This window comes from Carlito syrichta, unplaced genomic scaffold (assembly GCF_000164805.1).
Source record: "Carlito syrichta isolate Samal-C Ts95f unplaced genomic scaffold, Tarsius_syrichta-2.0.1 Scaffold288767, whole genome shotgun sequence".
NCBI classification, from domain to species: domain Eukaryota; kingdom Metazoa; phylum Chordata; class Mammalia; order Primates; family Tarsiidae; genus Carlito; species Carlito syrichta.
In genome coordinates this window covers 76938-100438 of record NW_007232863.1, presented here as the reverse complement: position 1 = coordinate 100438, position 23501 = coordinate 76938, and the positions used below count along the sequence as shown (strand labels likewise).

At 34.2% G+C, this 23501-nt stretch overlaps 1 protein-coding gene across 1 annotated transcript in view; it reads left to right on the top strand.

Annotated features, from left to right (window-relative positions):
* The window catches only part of LOC103255960 (transcription factor SOX-5-like), a gene marked incomplete at its 3' end in the record, with an annotated part of 191995 nt that overhangs the window by 102900 nt on the left and 65594 nt on the right, over positions 1-23501 (top strand). Inside the window, exon 4 of the mRNA XM_021710374.1 lies at positions 515-725. Coding sequence (XP_021566049.1) covers positions 515-725 — 211 coding nt within the window. The remainder of the gene's footprint in view (positions 1-514; positions 726-23501) is intronic.

Here is a 23501-nt window from a genome sequence, read left to right as displayed (position 1 = left end):
AAAATAACCTGTGTGACTGATGCTTTCTTAAAAGCATGAGAGGGAGGTGGAGAAATAAAACTTTAATTAGGAATACTATCAAGAAGAAGCAGCTATCAAAAATAAAAATAAAGTATACGTAATGTTATTTGTTTAAATATTACAAAGTCAAGAGGCAGTTTAACACAGATGAGACTACATTTAATGTTCATAGGAAAATCTGAGACTTAACAAAAGCAGAAAAATAAACAAATCTAATCGGTATAGGCTTTGTATGAGACTATGTTGTCATTTGTACTCATTTGAAGAAAGAGAATCTCCATATTTTGGTTTCTTTTGTGAATTGATCATTGATTTACTCTAGGGCTAGCTTGTAGTGTTTATTTTTTCTTTCTAAAAAATTGTTTCTTTTACTCTTGCAAATTGGCATTTCACTTTTCTCTTTAGCATTTCAGCTGAATCAGCCATATAAACAATTGAAAAACAAGTTACTGAGTTTTAAACAAATTCTTCTTCCCCTTGCTTTGTCTTCCAGGAAGTTGATGGCAATAAAGTTATGTCTTCATTTGCCCCACACAACTCATCTACCTCACCTCAGAAGGCAGAAGAAGGTGGGCGACAAAGTGGCGAGTCATTGTCTAGTACAGCCTTGGGAACTCCTGAACGGCGCAAAGGCAGCTTAGCTGATGTTGTTGACACCTTGAAGCAGAGGAAAATGGAAGAGCTCATCAAAAACGAGCCAGAAGGTAAAGGCTGGAAAAGAAAAGTGTTGTTGCTGTGTCCTGCTTTTAATAGTTTGATTGTAACTTCCAGTTCTGTTATTTTTTTTTTTAATTTATACTCTTAAGTTGGACAAAATAGAAACCTAGTGCTGTGAAGATGGATAGTATTTTGTTTGTCAGAAACATTTAAGCACACTTGTCTCAATTTTTAAAATCATTAATCTATGTTTTGGTGTTATTTTCACACATGAGTAAATTGTAGTTGAGTGAAACTTAAAAGATTGAAGATTGTTATGTGGCAGCAGAGCCCAGAATAGTCACCTGTTTGCCAAGTATCTGCAGTCTAGTTTGTTTATCTCTGTTATTTTTTTCTTTAAGGATCATTTGAAAATTTTATTACATTTTATAAACTTTGTACATAAATACATCTTATCCTATCTTGATAGGTCTATTTCTTTTATACTCAAAATTAATAGGGTTAAGCCTATTGTATACTTAAAAATTAGTGATTCTTTAGCTATTAGTTCCCATATGTCTAACTTACAGGAAGTATTTCTTTTAAAATTTCATCTTCTAACTTTCCTTAATAGTTACTGATAGTAGCCTGCAGGTGATATGCATATGGACTAATCTTAAAATTAGAGCAAACAAACCAATAAAAGAACGGATGCAAACTGTACAAATGTATGCATAATTGACAGTCATCCTTTATGTTTCAGATTCTTACTGCTATTTAAACCTGTGTCCATCCTAAGTATGGGTGCTATGTTGCAAACAAGAAAATGCTTCCTGTTTCAATCAGATGGCATTTTTTTTTTTTTTTTTTTGCTTTAAAAAAATTTTTTATTTTAAAGATATAGGGCACAATTCAGAGTTAGGTATATATTTGGTCATTGTACAGGTAAAGTTTGAGCTTCTCTTTGGTTCCCACTTCACCTGGTTTGAGATCAGGTACGCTTATTGATGTAGTGCCCCCACAACCTCCCTCCACAGTTTCCCACTACTGCCAATCCCTTTCTTATGAGTGAGAACATGTGGTACTCAGTTCTTTGCTTCTGTGATGTATCAACCATTATTATAGACTCTAAGTACATCCAAGTTGCTGCAAAGTTCATAATTTTATCCTTCTTTATGGCTGCATAATAGTCCATTGTGTATATGTAACACATTTTTTTTATCCAGTCCACTTTTGATGGGCAGCACCGTTGATTCTGTGTTTTTGCTATTGTGAATAATGCAGCAAATACCTGTGCAGATACCTTTTTCATAGAGTGATTTGAGTTCCTCTGGGTATTCCCAGAAGGGGGATTGCTGGGTCATATGGAAGGCAAGATTTTTAGATCTTTTAGGAGTCACCACACTGTTTTCCACAGAGGTTGTACTTCTCTACACTCCCACCAATGGTGAAGTGGTCCCTTTTCCCTGCATCCTCTCCAGCATCTGTTGTTTTTTGAGTTAGTGATGATGACCATCCTGACTTGCGTTAGGTGGTATCTCAGTGTGGTTTTAATTTGCACTTCTTTGATAATTAGTGAGGCTGAGCATTTTTTCATGATCTGTTGGCTCTCGTATGTCTTCTTTTGAGAAATGCTCATTCATATCTTTTGCCCACTTTTTAATAGGGCTGTTTGTTTTTTTTTTCTTTTCAGCACATTTGAGTTCCTTGTAGATTCTAGGTATTAGGCCATTGTCAGATATATAATGTTGGTGAATATTTTTTCCCAGCCTGTGGGCTGTCTCTCTACTTTCTTAATGATTTCTTTTGCTTTGCAGAAACTTTCAGTTTGATGAGGTACCATTTGTCTATCTTATCTCTTACGGCATGGACATTTGGGCCTTTGTTCAGGAATTGGTTACCAGTTCCAATTTCCATGAGGGTGTCTCCTGTATTTTCTAAGGTTTTTATAGTTTGAAGTTTTACATTTAGGTCTTTGATCCATTTAGAGCTGATTTGATCCATTTTTGTGTATGGTGATAGATAGGGATCTTGTTTTGACCCTCTGCACATGGTCAGCCAGTTTTCCCAGTACCATTTACTGAGTAGGTTCTCTTCTCCCAGTTGTTGTTGATTGAGGCTTTGGCAAAGATGAGTTAGTTGAGAATCTCTATCCTGTTCCATTGGTCTATATGCCTGTTCTTCTACCAATTCCAGTCTGTTTTTTTTTTTTTTTTTTTAATTGTAAAGATGTGGGGTACAATTCAGGATTAGGTATACAAACGTTGATTATGCAGGTACCCTTGTTGATGAGATGGAAATTTTAAAACAAGCAAAAAAAAAAAAATATATATATATGGCATACCAAGACATACTTTACACCAAAAATATACTGCACTTATATACTGTGTAGCACTGAGTTGGGCTCATGTCTATTCTGTTAAGATAGGTAACAGAATTCTGTTAGGTAAATTGAGTTGGGCTCATGTCTATTCTGTTAGGATAGGTAACAGAATTCTGTTAGGTAAATTATATCAATACAAAATGTATGTTAGCCAGCTTATTTAGCAATCATGTGATAATTAAATATTTCTAGGTCCCTCCCAGATGCATAGTTGGGACCAAATTTTGGTTAAAATTTAGGCAGTTCTCATGATCTTAGGATTGGTAAGAATTTTAGAGATAATCCTGTCAGTCAAAGACTTTTGATATTTTATCATCTTAAGTCCCCTCCCTTTCTCATGGAGATAAAAATGGGTTTTTAGGAGGACCCAGACAACCTTACTTTTTTTTCTTTTTGAATATGGTAGGGTTTTTCCTGATATTAGAAATAGTGTGTTCTTATAATAATTATTTTCAAAACATAAAAAAATTAAAAAGAAGAAAATAAAAATCACCCGAAATTATAGCTATTTGATATGACTCTTAACTTCATGATGTATTTCTTTTTTCTTTTGCATGATTAACTTTATATAGACATTCCCCCGACTTACAGTGATTCTGATTTTGATTTTTCAACTTTAAGACTACAAAAATGATATACATTCAGTAAAACTGTACTTCCACATTTAAATTTTGATTTTTTCTCACCTGGCAATATACAGTAGGATACTCTCTTGCAATGCTGACAGTGGCAGCTCCCAGTCAGCCACATAATCATGAGGCTAAATAACCAATACTCTACAGCATACTGCCAGATGATTTTGCCCAACTGTTATCTCATGTAAGTGTGAGCATGTTTAAGATAGACTAGGCTAAGCTATGCTGCTTGGGAGGTTAGGTGTATTAAATGCATTTTTGACATATGGTATTTTCAAATTACAGTAGATGCATTAAGACACAACCCCATAGTAAGTCAAGGAGCATCTATACTTTACAGTTATTTTGCATTCTCTGTTTTGCTTAACATTATAGTATGAGCACATCTCCTGTCATTAAGTAAACCATTTTTGTCACCTCATATTAATTACATACTATATAATTAAGAATACTGATGTTGATCACTTGGCTGAAGTAGTGTTTTGCAGGTTTTGTCCACTGTAAATTTGCTCTGTGCCTCTTTTCCACACCATACTCTTTAGAAGAAAGGTGCTATGGGCAATCCACACTTTAGGAGCGGGGAGTTATGTTCCCCCTCCATTAGAATTGCAATTTCTGCATAGTTTATTTGGAATTCTTCTGCATGAGAAAGTTGTCTCTTCTCTACTATTTGCTAATTTATTCATTCATTTTTAAAATTTTTGAGTCAGAGTCTCACTCTGTCACCCAGGATGGAATGCATTGACTCATCGCAGCCTTGACTTCCTGTGCTCAAATGATCCTTCCTCCTCAGTCTCCCGAGTAGCTGGAACTACAGACGCACACTACCACTCTTGGCTCTCTCTCTCTCTATATATATATATATATATTGTAGAGAAAAGGTCTTGCTGTGTTTCCTAGGCTGGTCTTGAACTCGTGAGTTTAATCAATCCTCTTGCCTTGGCCTACAAAAGTGCTGAGAGTACAGGCATCAGCCACTGCCCCTGGCTTCAATCATTTATTCAATTCGGTATGGACTCATGGATATTTATTTTATATTTTGAATATCACTTTCAGATGGCACTGTTATTGTGGTTGTGATTATTTTAATTATTAGCTTAGTACTTTTTACTTTCTGGCAATATAAGATAATGAAAGCTCATTGTGTATAGTATTTCCTGCTCCAGTCCTAGAATCAGCCATTTCAGAACACTATTAGGATGCAAGATCAGGATGCTAGGTGTGTTCCTTGCTTCTGAGACGTCATTTCTTTTAAGGTCTTTAGCTGGCAGAGCAAAGAAATAAAGTATATGCGTGTATACTAACCTGTGTATGTATATAGATATCTATAAATATTTCTATGTTTAACTACCTGTGTCTATATTAAGCTAAATATGAGTTCTTACTAATGTCCATTTCTGCATGGTTTATTCTGACTTCATTCCTTGTTGATCTATACATTCCCACCCAACCTGTGAGAAGTTTGACTCCCATCATCCACCATCCATTTCCATTAATTATTCAATTCCAGTATACAGTATTAGAGTTGTTAACTGGTTTTACCTAGGAAATACCATTATCAGGTAGAGTACAGTGCTTATGTGCAGGTTCCTTTGCTTTTAACTTTATAGATTCCGTTCATTTCCAAAGTTACTAAGGTAACTTTTCCCTCATCCTATTCTGTGAGTTGTTTTATATATTTATAGTATTGTTAGATTCTTTCTGTATTCTTTCTTGATAGCCCTCAAATTCCTAAAGGATTTTTTTAATTGCTTATAAGTTTTATGCATTGTGTTGTACATTTCTTTGTGTTTTGACAAATGTACGTTTTCAGTATTTATTATTACAATATCATGCAAAATAGTTTTCATCACCCTAAAACATCCCTTGTGCTTCACATATTCACCCCTTCCTTTTTCCCCAGAATCTCAGGCAGCTACTGATCTTTTTATTATCTTTAGTTTTGCCTTTCCTAGAATATCATATAATTGGAATCACACACCATATAGCCTTTTCAGACTGCTTCTTCCACTCATTAATGCACATTAAGGTTCTTCCAGGTCTGTTTATGGCGTGTTAGCTCATTTAAAAAAATTAGTGAATAATACTGCATCGTATGAAAGTACTACAGTTTGTTTATTCATTTGCCTATCAAAGAACATATTTGTGTTTCTGGTTTTTGGTTATTATGAATAAAGCATCTACCAATACTCATGAGCAGGTATTTGTGTAGATGTAAGTTTTCAGATCAACTGAGTGAATACCTAGGAATATGATTGCTGAATGTATGGAAAGATTATGTTTAGCTTTGTAAAAAAAACTGCCAAACTGTCTTCCAGAGTAACTATAAGATTTTGCATTCCTCCCAGGAATGAATGTGTTCCTGTTGCTCACATTCTCATCAGCATTTGATATTGTCAGGTTTTTGGACTTTATTCCTTAAAATAGGTATGCTGTGGTATCTCATGGATTAATTTACAATTCCCTAATGATAAGTATTGTTCAAAATCCTTTTATATGCTTATTTGCCATCTGTATATTTTCTTCAATGAGTTGTCTGTTAGATATTTTGTCCATTTATCAATTGAGTCATTTTCTTATCATTGAGTTTTAAGAATGCCTTGCATATTTTGTGTACAAGTCCTATCAGAAATGTGTTTTGCAAATATTTTCTCCCAGTCTGTGACTTGTGTTTGCATTGCCTTAATATTTTCTTTTGCAGAATAAAAGTTTTAAATGTAATGAAGTTCAACTTACTAATTTTTGCATGGATTGCACTTTAAATGTATATAAATGCTCATTGTCCAACCCACAATCACTTAGATTTTCTCATAGGTTATCTGCTTCAAGTATTATAGTTTACATTTAACGGTTTAGGTCTATAATTCCTCTTAATTTAATTTTTGTAAAATGTGTATGTTCTGTGTCTAGATTCTTTTTTTTTTTTTGCATCTAAATGTCCAGTTACTCTAGCACCATTTGCTGGAAAGACCATTCTTCATTGAATTGCCTTTGCTCCTTTGCTAGAGATCAGTTGATTGTATTTGTGTGGTTCTATTTCTACCTTCTGTATTCTGTTCCGTTGATCAGTTGGTCTGTTCTTTTGCCAATACTATAATGTCTTGATTATTATTATTATTATTATTTTATTTATTTATTTATTTATTTTTTTTGAGTTGGAGTCTCACTCTGTCGCCCAGACTGGAGTGTAGTGGCCGCTCCCGTCCACCGCAGCCTCGACCTGCTGGGCTCCGGCATTCCTTCTGCCTCAGCCTTCTGAGTAGTCAGAATTACAGGCACGCACTACCACGCCTGGCTGATTTTTTGATTTATTGTAGAGATGAGGTCTCGTTGCCCAGGCCGGTCTCAAACCCGCGGGCTCAGGCAATCCACTCACCTCAGCCTCCCAAAGGCACGGGATTACAGGCTGAGCCACCGAGCCTGGCTATTATGATATCTTGATAATATGTCTTGAAGTTGGGTAGTGTCAGTCCTTCAACTTTCTTCTTGCTCATCAATATTGTGTTGGTATCCTGGGTATGTTGCCTTTTCCTGTAAACTTTAGAATCAGCTTGTTCATATCAACAAATTAACTTTCTTGGATTTGATTGGGATTGCATTGTATCTGTAGATCAAGTTGGGAAAAATTGAAATCCTAAACATATTGAATTTTCCTATCTATGAGCACAAAATTCATTTATTAAAATCTTCTTTAATTTCTTTTGAGTTTTATAATTTTCTGCATTTAGATCTTGTACATATTTTGTTACATTTATATCTAGTATTTATTTTTGATATAAAGATGTAAGTATAAATATAAATCATATTGTGTTTTTAGGTACTCACGATTAGCTTTAATAGTTTTGAAAATTTCTACTGAGACAATCATGTCATCTGCACACAAAGACAGTGTTATTTCTTCCTTCCCAAAATGTGTATCTTTCATTAGTTAGGACTTTCAGTACAATGTTGAATGAGAGTGATAAGAAAGGGGCAGCCTTGTCTTGTTCTTGATTGTAGGGGAAACATCTACTTTTCAGCATTGCATATGATGTTGGCTGTAAGATTTTTGTAGATTTTTTTATTTTTATTTTTTTTTACCAAGTTGAGGAGGTCTCCCTCTATTCCTAGTTTGCTGAGAGGATTTTTGTTTGTCTGTTTTTTGGTGGTTTTTTTGGTCTCTGTCACCCTGTCACCCAGGCTGGAGTGCAGTGGCGTGCTCATGTCTACTGCAGCCGCAGCCTTGACCTGCTGGGCTTGGGCAATCCTTCTACCTTAGCCTTCCAAGTAGCTGGAACTATAGGAATGTGCCACCACACCCAGCTAATTTTTTGATTTTTTTGTAGAGATGTTATCTTGCCAAGTAGCCAAGACTGGTCTTGAACTCCTAGACTCAGGCACTTCTCTCACCTCTACCTCCCAAAGTTCTGGGATTACAGGCGTGAGCCACTGTGCCTGACTTCCTACTTTACTGAGAGTTTTTGTCATGAATGATTGTTAGAATTTGCCAAATATTTTTTCTACATTAAATAATATGATGTATAATTTTTCTTTCTTGGACTTTTGATGTGATTTTCAAATGTTGAACCAGACTTGCAAACTTAAAATAAATCATACTGGGTTATGGTTTTTAGTTCTTATTATGTATTGTTGGATTAAATTTGCTACTATTTTATTCAGGATTTTCACATTTATGTTCAAGAAATATGTTTGTTTATAGATTTTATTTTATGTAATGTCTTTCTCTAATGTGGATAACAGGGTAGTAAGGTAATGCTGGCTTCCTAGAAGCCCTCACATGTTAATTTTATTTTTGTTTGTGATACCTTCAGAATCCAGAGATAAGGGCTTAGAAGAACCAGCTTTGTGGTAGTACGCATTGTATTATTTGTAGCTTTGGGGGTTTATCTTTAGATGATGTTCTCCATGACAGTTTGGTATATGACCTGGGTATTCCCCCAATGTATCATGTTGGCTTCTAAGTGGATGCATATGCTCTTAATTTGGAAGTGTATATGAGACCAAAGGCTGGTTAATAAATCCCAAAAGAAAAAAAGGCAGGAGATAGTACCCCCTAATCAGCTTAGCAGGAGATATTAAGAAGTATTGGGAATTAGGAGGAAAGTGTAATATCTAGTAGCAGCTACTCAGGTGAAAAAGAAGAGATCGTACATCATAGCAGAAAGGGATAGACACAAAGAAACCTCACTGTTGCACAAGGACATTAGATTGTTTTCATTATTGAATTTTCCACAACAATGTACTCTTTTGTACTTTCCCCTCAAGAAGTATATTAAAAGCTCAGTTGAGGACTGAACTATTAGTAAATAATACAAAGATATAAAGAAAATACAGAGATAGTATTTACAGAAGACTGGAATGTAAATTGAAGAAAGCAAGCATCTAAAAGTCCAAGTTTCAAAAAGGTAATTTCTGTATGAATAAAGAACCACTAATGTGCATTTATGTTTACATACACAAGATTCCTCAATATGTGCTTTGTGTATACAGAACTGTAAATAGACTCTTAATGGTAATTTGCCATGACAAGACTGTTCATATAATAAATGCAATGATTAAGAGATGTATCAAGGAGTAATTTATATATTTAAGTAAAGTGATGATCTTAGTCACCAATAATAATAATAATAATAATAATAATAATGTAGTAATAAGACATAACACTATCATGGAAAATAATAGAATGCTGAAGAATTTTCTATGTTATTGCAAAGAGAAAAATGGGAAAATATATATAGGGAGATGTGTAAAAGAATTTCAGCAACTGGAAAGTTACATTGACTTTAAAAGATTTTATTAATCTAAGGGTATTGTTTGACCTGAGAATGGTCATTAAAACCTTACAACATCTAAGCATCAGGACAGTGACACTATGGTACAGCACAAACAAATAATCTAAAGCTCTGTGATGTACTATAAAATACTTAGGAGTAAATTTAACAAAATAATTATAAAATGTATACCTGAAAGTTATAAAATATTGCTATAGCTCTGTGATAAGAAAAGGAACACGAAGATGAAGGGAGCAGAGATAGAGTAAATGAAACTAAATGTTTAGCTCACAAATATATGCCACAGAAAAAAATCTTTTCTTCCCTCAAGCTATTTTTTCTATTGTTTTTCAAAGGCCATTAAAATGAACAGCAGGTTGTGATGAAAATTTCATTAAGCCCTAGCTAAATCATTATGAGGGTGTCATATTCATGCCTTTGCTTCCTCTCATTGAGGGGGGAAAGCAGATTTCAATAGAAAGTCCGTATTATTTCCGACCTTACCCCGCCAACAACAAACTAACAGAAATTCAGAAGTTAGAAAAGAATAGTGTGCCATACAAAAGGAGGCCTTGGAGGTGAAATGGTTGGAAAGAAATTTAGATTTGCATATGGGTTGGAGAAAAGACAACTCTTTTATTCTAGCTAGCCTATTTTTAAAGTGATTAATTGAAATATTTTACAGTGTATAAATAGAAAAAAAGTATTGATATATTTTATTTGTATCTTTTTCTTCTATCAGAATTTTTGCCTATCATTATACAAAAAGATGTGCTAAGGATTCTTTTTTTTTTTTTTTTGAGTTGGAGTCTCACTCTGTCGCCCAGACTGGAGTGCAGTGGCCACTCCTGGCCACCGTAGCCTCGACCTGCTGGGCTCCTGCGATCCTTCCGCCTCAGCCTTCCGAGTAGCCCGAATTACAGGCATGCGCTACCATGCCCGGCTGATTTTTTGATTTATTGTAGAGATGAGGTCTTGCTGCCCAGGCGGGTCTCGAACCCGCGGGCTCAGGCAATCCACTCACCTCAGCCTCCCAAAGGTGCAGGATTACAGGCTGAGCCACCGAGCCCGGCTGTGCTAAGGATTCTTATTTGTTCAGTGTCACTTTAACTGATATGTAATGCTAAGGTTCATAGTAAATTCATGATGTTAAATATCTGGCATAGGTAATATACTTAAATTATATTTTTTTAATAACTATGCTCTTACAGTTGGTCTTTGACTATTAAACTTAGCAGTTAAAAGTGACAAAGACGTTTAATACCACAGTATGTGACCTATAATTCCTATATTAAGACATTGAATAAATAATTATTTAGTGAGAGGAAAATGTATAAAACATATACATTGTTACATAAAATGCATAAAATGTCACCATATATTAAGTGTATATCAGGTGTTAACTGCAGTGTTAAGTAATTTATATGAAGCACTTCATTTAATCTTCATGATAACCTTACAACTAGGGCTGCCATGTATAGCCATCCCACTTTCAGGGAGTATCATTAACATGATCCAGATATTCTGATTCCTATTATCTTCATTTTCAGGTGAGGAAACTGATGATTAAATGTGTTATAGAGTGACCAAATGTCAGGGCCATTAATCAAACAGAAGTCAACCTTAAACTAGAATCTGTGCCTTTAACCACTACTTAAACTGTTTCCTCCAATTAGAGTGATGTTGTCGAGTGATCATTTAATGTTATCTATTAGTATATATGTGTTTACATTTGAAATATCAACTAATATAATAGTATTTAATAATTTTCTACTAAAGTCAGTTTCTTATGCCTCAATAGTGATCAAATTTCAGAAAGTCTTTTGGGATATTAGCTCTGTTTAAACTGTTTAAGTTTAAGCTGTTCAAAAACAATGTCTTGAAAGGTATCTTAATAAACCTCATCAACAAGAGTATCTGCATAATGAACATTTGTATACCTAACCCTGAATTGCACCCCACATCTTTAAAATAAAAAATTAAAAGTTTTAAAAAAATTTAGAAAAATGTCTGAGAGCAAAATAGTTGTTGAATAATTGAAATTCAGATTTGGAATGAAATGTTGACACATTTTAGGCCTCCATTCTCATTTTAAAGAGAGGGAGACCAAAGCAAGAGATCTTTGTTCTGAGATCACACAAATTGGTGTTAAATCCAGAAAGAAAAAAATAGTCTATGTCCTATGGGTCCAGCTTTCTTTATTTTTTTCTTTCATTTATACCATGCATTTAGATATTCTTTATTCCTTTTTTATCTTTAAGAAGCGGTGTTACCATATTATTTTTAAAGAATATTTCACTATTCCTTAAATTTGAACAAATCTAAGGCAACCAGGTATCTTAATTTAGCCAATAAGTCAAGGTAAATAGCTATCCACAAATATCCTGTGTTCTCACGTTTCAGGTATCTAGGGGTGGTTATAAATGTAGATCAGCAATGAGGAGTCTGCTTGAAACCTTGACTTGATCTTCATTCAAACTTTAAGCTAATTACGGTGTAGGTGAAAACCATTTTTACCTTGATGAGAACCTTAGGTATCTCACTTAAAATAGAATCCTTTTAAACCAGGTGCAGTGGTTCATGCCTGTAATCCTAGTACTTTGGGAGGCTGAGGCAGAAGGATTGCTTGAACCCAGGAGTTTAATGAGACCAGCCCTGGGGAGAAAGATCTTGTCTCTACAAAAAAAAAAAAAAAAAAAATCAGAAAATTAGCCTGGCATGGTGACATACACCTGTAATTCCACTACTGGGGAGGCTGAGGCAGAAGGGTTGCCTGAGCCCAGGAGGTTGTGGCTGCATAGATCCGTGATTGTGCCATTGTACTCCAGGTTGGTGGACAGAGTGAGACCCCAACTCAAAAAAATAATCCTTTTAGATACAAAGATTTTAACAGGTTTCTTATTTTAACCTTACTATATTAATGTCTGTTACCTTCAGAATCCCTTTGAAAGGACCATTTTAGCTGATAGACACATTTAAGTTTTTTCCTCCCAGAATAACAACAAAACTCTTCTTTCATTGATTTCCATTCCTCCATCTACAATTCTGTTCCTTTTGTCTTCAAACCTAAATTGCTAAAAAAAAGTTGTTCATACTTGCCACATTAACTTTTCACCTCTTTAAAAACTGTTATTTGTCTTCATTGTTACCCTATTCTAATATATTTGTCCATTTATTTGTCGGTTTATCCTTCAATACTAAAGGCTTTAAGGCTAAGGGAAGTGCACATACTAAATATTCGAAAACTTTATTGAATGTTTAAACTGCTTCAGTGTTGCCCCATTGCTGTCTTGGGTAAAGGAGAGAAGAGACCTAACAAATATGTTACTCTGCTGCCAGATGTTATGAGAGCTACTTCATTTAATCCACAAACACTTAAATTGATATAATTTCCTATCTTAAAAATGAACAAATTAGGTTTAATAACTTGCTTATGTTCTTATTTTTATATGAAGGAATTTGAATTTTTTAAAAAAGTAACATTTTCTACAAAACTCTTTGGCATTGAACACAAGACCATATAGACTGTATCTTTCATTCCTCCTTAAATTTATTACTTTCTACTCTCCAAAGTACACATTCTCATGCTATCATGTCAAATTGCATGTAGTTCTTTCAGCATTCTATTTTCAATACTACTGTGCTCTTTCAGTGCTGTTTCTCTGCCTTGTGTCATTTCCTGTCTTATCTACCTGGTGAATTTGTAATTCACTTTCTAAGACTTTCTCTGAACACCCTCTTCCACATTATTTTTGTGGGACCACATTATTTTTGTTTATTTGTCTATTTGTCTTCTGTCTCCTGTAATAGCATGTGATTGTAAATAAAATGTTCTTGACTTAATTGTATTTGCCTTTCCACTTTCTATTAATGGGCATGGCACATAGTAGATGTTTTCTTATCTTAACTGTGGATGATAGCCAAAGTACTAATTGACATTTTGTAGCCTTTACTAACACTCCCCTAAAAATTGATTAGGTTTAATTTGCCTGTTTCATCTATTTTTGCCTTTCTCTTTTTTTTAAAGCCTACTCTTCTTTTACTTCCCTACCTGTTTATTCTCTTAAGCATACCCCCATTATTATTGAATTATGGGATCATCTCTTTCCATTCTTCTTTTACTTACAGGCTAAAATGTCGTCCTAAGTACAAAACTAGATATTTTAATACCAGGGCACAAAACAAAAATACACACATGAAGTGTTTGTTATACTAATGAAAACTTTATATACACATTAATCTTTTAAATGACTCAAAAAATTGCATATTTCTCTAAGGAAATATTTTGACATTATCTATGGATTGGTGGTCATAGGTAATAATTTTGTCCCACTTACTGTAGGTAAAATGAGAAAGGAATTGGCTTGATTTATGATAATTTTCCAGAACTTGAAGCTATAACTTGTTTTAGTATTTCACCATAATGGAGAACAGCATCCTTTTCTAGATGAACTGAGCTGGCATAGGAGACAGAGTACATCTTTCTTATGATGGGCTCCAAATTGGGTCAGTTTATTGTTGCATCTTCCCTTCCAAAACCTCTCCTCTCATAGTTCATCTTAGATGCTATCATGAAAGAAAAATAACTGGTTCCTTTCAATCCTTTCCCTTTTCCCTGCAGTCTACCAAGGACATATTCCCTCAAGGGTAGTAGAGTTTCCAAACTCAGGATTCATGGGTTCTTCAGAGGTTTTATAAGCCTGGAAATTGTGTGAAAAATGATGAAAATATATTTATTTGTTCAGTTTTAGAGAGATAATCTATAACTTTCATCTGGATTTTGAATGAATCCATGATGTAAAACAGAATAACATGACTGTTGGTATTCAATGTTTAGGTTTTAATCCTGAGTCTGCTACTGATTACTAAGTGATTGTGGTTTAAAATCTATATGGTTTATAGTCTCTGATCAATTTTCAGATAATAGTGCATAACATTTTATCTGTTTTGGTTCTTGAATTTTGCATCATTTGGGAATGCAAGTTTTAATTTTAAATAAGGATATTTTGCCTAAAACTGAGTGTCTATCTTATAGTTTATATTATAAAAAACATTATGTTTACTTGATATTACTTTGCTATAACAATTGTGTTAATGTAGTGAATATCTACCCTCTGTTGGCAATGCTAACTGCCCTATTTTCATCAGAAGATTGAAGGGTACAAATGAGGTAATGTACATCAAAGTACTTTGTAAATTATAAACAAGTTGGAATTGTACCAGTTATTGTCATTATCACATCATGGCTGGTTAGAAACATTGTTACTTTAAATATACTGAAAACATTATATAGTTAAATATAATCTCCTTTATATATTTTAATATTATGTAGTATAAATAAGCTCTTTACCCCGCATGCCTTCATACTGAAAAATTCTGATTCAGAGATGCAAAAATCTGAAAATTTAGGATATGTAATTAACAACAAATACAATAGTCATAAAAATCCTGAGACAGGTAGTTAATTTGATGTTTATTTATATAACTTTCCCCAAATAGATATGTGGCTAGACAGTTTCCTATCTGAAGATTTACTTTTCCAAGAGAAATAACATTTTTCTAAATTGATATGAATGAAATCACAGCATTGTGACCAACATGAAACTAGGAGGAGCAGCTTAACATTTGATTTGTGGATTGCTGATATTTCCGTTTCCACAATAAATGTGGGTATGTGCTGAAAACAAATATAATTGGGGCCCAAATACTCATTATGTTTTAAGATTTTAACTTTCTGTTATGTGGTTTTGTTTGTTCTTCTTCCCCCTTCTTCCTCATTTTACTCTTTCCTTTTTATTTCTTTTGTGTGCGCAAATGTGCACATGTAAGCGTGTAGTGTAGTCCCCCTTTCAGATTCCACATATGCTTGGTTTTATTTAGCATCTGTATCTGTCAGTATTCTTCCTCCTTCTCAGAGTTTGACGCCCACACCTCCAAAATAGTTTTGCCATGATGAGTGTGGTTCTAGTGTGTGGGAAACTGCATTTATTTGTGAAATTTTATTTCTACTAGAACCAGACTTTATCACTATTTACACACCTGGAACTTTTTTCTTAAACTTCTTTGGAAAACCTTCACTCACAATTTTATATTACAAGACCCTAAAGGCACAACTTGTTGCCAAAGTCACCTAGTGTTACCATACATGAAGTAGTTTCAGTACAGATATCACAAAAAGAGATTTCTTCTTGTGAAAGCTAATAAAAATAATGGAATGGGTTTGAAAAAGTACATATTGTTACAGACCTCTAGCCTTCACTCTCAGAATCATCTGTAGCTAATAAGCCAGGATTTTCATTCATATTTTTCTCTCTCTGTCTTTCCCAAACACTGTGCGATGCAATGCAAATTATTGATGACAAATGTCCCCAAACACCTACTTAATCCCATTTGTACCATTTGTAGAATTGGATTGGAAAATATTTATTCCTAGATGTTTATGAACATAATATAATATATAAATTGTTTATGAATTATCCTTTCTTGAAACTTAAGGTATTTATCAATATTATTATATAATATATCTTTTTGATATTTTTATCTGTCACAAAAATAATTCACTAGAGTGGATTGTACCTTCTTTGATACATTATTTGTGCTTTTTTCAGAAATTATTATGTATTTATGTCCTTTTGATTTTTATTGCAGGCGTATTGTCATATAAAACAATTCAATCTTACTAAAAGATATAAAGCTTATTTCTCAGGTCTAAGATTTACTTTAGGGGTGCTATGGTAGGTAGTATAAGCAGTATATTTTCATCTATGATGTGCTACAGAATTATATGTAATTATTCTGTGGAAAAGACAGGCCCCTGGTGCATAATATTTGGCCTTGTGAACATCCCTACATGCACTGCATGTCTGTGTTTGAGTTTACATTATAAATCGCAGTGCCTGTTCTTATCATTTAAATGGCTGTCGTTGAGCAGCCCTTTAGAAATTAAATTGAACCATATTACATTAACAGACAAGGTAAAAAAGAAATCCAGAATTACCCCCTAATTTTACCAACTTTTTAATTAAGAATTTTTATGAGGAATTTTTGGAGACTGGCTTTCTTGAATTAAAAATCCCAAAGCATTCTATTAATTGGGCAAAGAAGAGGGCACTTTGAAATTCACTCTTATTTAAAAATCACATTTGATGAGATGGTAAAAATAAAAAGTGAACGGTTCAGAGGAAAAGCCTAAAGATACTTTAATTGGCAGAGATTTGAGTTGCTTTTGTTTAGTTACTCACTGTCCTTTTGACAAAGTACATGTTGAAGAGGCTTTGTAAGTGCTGTTCCACTGAAGGACAAACAAGGGTACTTTTCAATTGAGCCCTTTTAAGTTTTGTTCCTCACACTCCCGCTGCTGTTGGAGGCTACTCCTAATGTATTGTGGCTATGTGTTCATCTATGCAGTCTGTCACTGAAAAATGTCTCTCTTCTTGTTGAGCAAGCTAGAGTCTAACCTCCAGGCACCCTTTTCAAAGGCACCACTGTATGGAAATCGACACTCATAAAAAGATGATTAAAAAAAAGAGCTTAGTTTTTAAAGGTCAGGACAAGATGACACCCTCAAACGCAGTAGTAGAGCCTATTTCTTCAAGAATAAGTGTTTTAACTTTAGTACAGAGTTAGCTGAGTTTGAAGCCTGGTAATTTTTTAACACTAAAGTGAAACTTGTTCATTGTCATCTCATTTTCAAGTGGTATATTCATCATAGCAGTTTATCCTGATATTGTTGATTTCATTAAGTATTACAGAAAATTAATTTATATTTTCTTGAAAGACCTCTGGATTAGATCATAAAGCCTTAGGGCTTGGCTTTGGTGATCATTTTTTATATAGTTGGTCCTTGAGCTGAGTACCGTGTTGTCTGTACAATAAAATCATTTGGCCAAGAAAGTTTCTATTTTTCTTTTTTTAGCTAGAACTTGTACTTTTGCTAATAAAAAGTAACTGTATTTACAGTTATGTTCTTAAATCATCTTCTGTTAATAATAAAGACATCATTATTTTGGATTTGGCTGTCTCAATATAAGACGAGCTCTATCTGTTTCCCACTTATACATGAGCTTGTCTAACAGGACTATATAAATCATTCTAAACATCTCTTTACCCAAATGTCTCTAATATTCTCTAAGGCATTCACATAAATGGGGTACCTTTGCTTTTCTTTCTATTAACTGTCAGTTGTAGACTTTCTGTTTCAATTCATGAATCTTGAGACGACCCATTGACCCAGGCTATACATTTACAAATAAACAGGAGGGGGGTGTGATGTGCCAGCCTGCCTTTTTGCTTATGTGCCACAGCTTTTGGGGATAGCATTTATTCAAGAATGAAGAGCCAGCCACCTGTTTCTGAAACCTCTTTTCCCTCATATTTAAGGGTCTGGGCAACATACATAGCATTTTTCTGAAATGATTGGTCAGACTAGCTGGAAGATTTTGTGTTTGCATGTGTGTGCATTTTTCACTCAGATACCCTTGAGGCACTTTCAGGACCGTGCATATTAAAATTAATCAGACCTCCTAGGCCTGTGTGGCTGTATGTTTAACATGAAAAAGTGGATATCAAGCAGTTGCCCTAATTAAATAGGCCTGCTTGGTTTTGTTCTAGTGGATGCTTGGTCTTTTTTTTTTTTTTTTTTTAAATATGAGTTGCTTATGGGGAAGGCACGGACAGCACTAGAGTCAATGGAGAGCTCACTCAGAATTTCCTTTGCCACCTGCTCCCAGAGTTCTGAGACCTCAAGGACTCCCAGTATGCCTGCCTGAACTGCTCTTAATGTTGAGGACAAATATATCCAATATTGTGAGGGAGCAATGAGGCTAAGGCAGAACAGAATTAGCATATGACCTGGACATTTTGGGGATTGATTAAGATAGCCCATCTTTTATGTTCATACACTTTGGATACCAGATTGTGCTCCCATTTTTGGATGAGGAACTTTGGAGACAGGGGAAAATCTTCTTTGAAGTTCAGAATAAGTGCCCTTTCTTTTATGTCCTGAGTTTGAAAGCCAGTATGTACTCATCAATCTTGTCAATTAGTTGCTTCCTAGGTCATCTACATATCATATAGAAATCATTTGTGAGACAGTGACTATACACACACATGAACACGTGCACACACGCATACACACACACACACACACACACACGTAAGTTTTGGATTTAGCCTATTTTCATTTATGTTAGATATTTTCTGTAGCTCTAGGAAAGACCATCCCAAAACATTTGGAAACAAACTTTTATGAAATGTAAGCTAAAAATACTGAAAAGTCACAGACTAACATAATACAATAGTTTTCTTGTTTGTGTATTTAATGCAATAAATGAGGTAAACTTTAACACATTGCTTCTGAGTTTGTACAGTTTATTCCCAATTCATGTGCATTACTTCAACTTTTTGTATTTATAAAAATATATAGAGAAAAATATTTTCAGAATATTTATATTTGATCTGAATTATATATATACATATATACACACAAACACACACGTACATATATATACAGTCATGTATCACTTAATGAAAATATGTCCTAAGAGATGCATCCTTTGGTGATTTTGCCATTGTGCAAATATCAGAGTGTACTTACACAAACCTAGATGATATAGCATACTACATAACTGGGCTACGTACGTGGTGTAGTCTGTTTTTCCTCGGCTACCAACCTGTATAGCATGTTACTGTACTGAATAGTTAGGCAGTTGTAAAGGCATAAAAAGGTACAGTAAGAATGTAGTATAATCTTATGGGATCGCTGTCGTATATGTGTGCAATTCTAGGGGTCTATCATTGAACAAGATGGTTATGTGGTGCATGACTATGTATGGAATAACTCATGGAGCCAAATTTGGAAGCCATTTGAAAAATAATGAAAAATTCTTAAATGTTAAAGAGTGTAGCGTTGTAGTTTAGTAACTTTCCAGATAACCACAGCCTGATAGCTGGTGAAAGATTATTCTGGCAGAAGCTAAGACTGATTTGTTCCTTCCTAAATTGAAAGAGTTAGACAATTCCAAAAAAACTATTGTTTATCAACTTTTCTTCCTTTCTTCCCTTCACATCTAATATGTTAAAAGATTCATCTATTAAATTCTATCCTCTCTATTTTATATGGGCATGCAACTCACATATAGAGAACTGTATCAGCAGTGCCAAGCTATCTGGTACCTGACAGCATCATAGAAACCCTTCCTCTGTTCACTTAAGTTGCTGCTGGTTATTTATTAACACAATGCAGACTGTTCAGTGTGGGTGTATATGAAATAGAAAGAAAAATAAAGGCCCCGAACAAGTAAATACATCTTTCATTATTTCTTTTGTTTGGTGTGTTTACTGTGTGCTATTTTTGGTCAATAGAAGTTGTTTGACAGTTCTACAAAAGGGTGAGGAACCTTTTCTTGAACTTTATCTTTTTGTTTTTGTCTCTGTAGAAAAAGTTTTTTATTTGCCATTCTCTTTTTATTGCAAACTGTCCATATAAAATTTTTTGAAGATTTTTATTGCTATAAATATTACAAATGCAGGTGACTATGAAACATGATAGACAGTTTTAACCAATTTGTTGAAATTGGCAGTTAAGAGACTAGAATTCCAAGACAACTTTCATATGTAAACTTTTTACTTGGAAGTGGAAAATGAGATATTATACAAGTCACCTTTTTAACCAAATGTACCATTTGCTCTCAGGCCTTATGTAAGCGTTTCTGAAATGTTGAACCTTGATTTAATTCGTCTTTAAGTTGTCTCCTCTTCACACATTAATATAATATCAATGTAGAGTTCATTGCATGGTATAATTATTGAGATCAGTAGCTGGGAAAGCACACAGTAATTGAGCACATTTACTACAACAGGACAGTTACTCCTATGCTGGTAGTTAGTATGCTAGTAGATAAAAATTGATGTGCTGTTTCAGATGAATTACATCTCTGTGGGTTAGGCATTTCTTTTCTGATAAGTTATGCTTTCTTTCTTGAAATTTGCTTGAAAGGTTTATACACCAAAGTGTGACATAAGTCATATGAAGGACTCGGGAGCAAAAAAACCCTATAAATGAACAAAACATACCCCCTCTCCCCTTTGAAATTTTTTTCCTCTATTTTTATTTTTAACTCTAATTTTCTTGCTTCAGTCCTTCCTCTGGCATGTTAGGATTTTTCATCAGTGTCGAAATACTGTGTCTCTGTAAACACACACACACACACACACACACACACACACACACACACACACACACACACACACGGGGAGGTTGCCATGCTGGGAGCATAGCAGTGTAAATAAAGGAGGTCAGTTCTCAGCTTTTATACAATATGGCTCTCCAAATTTCATGGAGAAACAAATGTCCAATATCAAAGTAAATGGGATAGGAATTAGGTGTGTTTGCTAATGTTTACTTCCTCCACGTTTATGTTTGGAATGAAGACCATGGCCATTCTTGTTCTGCACCGCAATAGGACAATCACTTTCTTGCTTTTTCTTAGTCTATACTCCTTTTAGCTCATGGGCATCATTAGGAATGAAACAATGTAAAGGAAGATAAATTTAAATTATACATTTTGATACAAACTTTTCACTTATAGGATTATTATGGGGGTTAATAAAGAATATTAAGCAAAAAGGAATAGTAAATCTTGGAGTCCTTGTTTTTTATTGCTAGGATTTTTCCTTTACTTTTTAAATTAAAAATATTAAAAAAAATATTTTGCCAGTGTTAAAATATATTACATTATACAGAATTATACACTATGCCTTTTGAAATAGCCTATCTAAATACCAAACAATCTCAAACCTTCTGAAACATTGTCTGTTGACTTTGAAAACTTATAACTAAAGAAGTATTAAATTAATCTCTATCTCCATCCTCTATGTATTTTTAAACTATATTTATATTTACATACGCAGGTCAAAATTTTGTCAACTCAATTAGATTTCCAGAATGGGCCTGAATCAATACACACAAACACACACATAAAATAAAAATAAAATAAAATTACAGTTACATTTTAGGAGCATTTAATCTCTAAGCTAAAGATGTTTAGAACAGTTTTTTTTACAAATAGAAGGTATAGTCATATATCATATAGTGATGTCTCTTTCAGCAACAGACCACAGATAACGGTGGTCCCATAGAATTATAAAGGAACTAAAAAAATTCCCATTGCCTAGCGACATGGTAGCTGTTGTAACACAACACTTTATTCACGTGTTTGTGGTGATGCTGGGGTAAACAGACCTACTGTGCTGTCAGTCATATGGAAGTAAAACACATACAACTGTATTCAGTACATAATACTTGATAATAAATTACTTTTATGTATTTACTACAATATAATTTTAGTAGTTATTTTAGAGTGTACTCTTTCTACTTAAAAAAAATACTTAAAACAACTTCAGGCAGATTTTTCAGGAAGTAGTCTATAAGAAGACATTGTTATCACAGGAGATGACAACTCCATGTGTGATATTGTCCCTGAAGACCTTCCAGTGGGACAAGATATAGAGGTTGTAAACAATGGTATTGATGATTCTGACTCTGTATAGATCTAGGCTAATGTGTGTGCTTGTGTCTTTGTTTTGAACAAAAACTTTTCAAAAGTAAAATAAAAATTTTTTAAATAAAAAGCTAATAAAAATATAAAGAAAGAAAATATTTTTGTATAGCTGCACAATGTGTTTGTACTTTAAACTGTTACTCCAAAAGAGTCAACAAGTTAAAAAAAATTAAAAGGTTATAAAGTAAAATATTTACAGCAAGTTAAGATTAGTTTATTAAATAAAAATATTTTAAAATAAATTTAGTGTAACCTAAGTGTATAGTGTTTTTAAAGTCTACAGTAGTATACAGTAATAGCCTAGGTTTTCATATTCACTCCCCTCTCATTCACTGACTCACCCAGAGACATTCCCAGTCCTATAAGCTTCATTCATGGTAAGGGCCCTATACTTGGGTACATTTTTCTTTTTATCGTTTATACCATATTGCTGATGTACCTTTTCTGTGTTTAGACATACAAATACTTACCCTTGTGTTACAGTATTCAGTACAGTTACATGCTGTACAGGTTTGTTGCCCAGGAGAAAGAGACTTTATGATATAGCCTAGGTGTTTGGCAGGCTATATGCCATCTAGGTTTGTGTAAGTACACTCTATAATGTTCACATATGATGAAATCACCTAATGACGCATTTCTCAGAAGATATCCCTTCCATTAAGCAATGCACGACTGTATACAGATCAAGATCGCAATACAGAATAGGAACTATTTTTCATTACCTTTGACTCCAGATAACATCCTGCGTAAAGTCTTTCTAAATGCTCAAAATAGAGTCAATACTTCCTTTCTCTACAACTTTAACCTTTGTTTTTGTTTGATCACCTATTCACCTATTTGGTCATTCTGAGCACAAACATTTATTGAGAACTTATTATATGCTAGTTATTGTATAGGTTAATGAGCAGACTAATCAAAGATATAGTTCCTATTATGAAGTTGAGTATGGCCTTTCGGGGGAGACAATCCATGTTAATTCATGGTGAAAGGGAGTGTGAGTAAGGAAGCACATCTGACTCTGTAAGTAGAGGGGAGGGTACTTATACCAAAAGAGAACAGATAATCAGTGGATTTAATTATTCATCTTTTAGAATTAATATTTGCATATTGATACACATATTTTTGTTGTGTATGTCACTTTTTGAGGTCATATGGCTATTAATCACTGCTCTAGCCAATTCTCTTTCATTGCTTGTGCAAACACTATTACAATAATCACTAGAACTATCTCCCTATGACACAAGTTGTTTTTTTTTTTTTTTGAGTTGGAGTCTCACTCTGTCGCCTGGACTGGAGTGTGCAGTGGCACGCTCCTGCTCCCGGCCACCGCAGCCTCAACCTGCTGGGCTCTGGCGATCCTTCCGCCTCAACCTTCCATGTAGCCGGAACTACAGGCATGCACTACCACGCCCGGCTAATTTTTTGATTTATTGTAGAGATGAGGGCTCGCCAAGTTTCCCAGGCGGGTCTTGAACCCTCGGGCTCAGGCAATTCA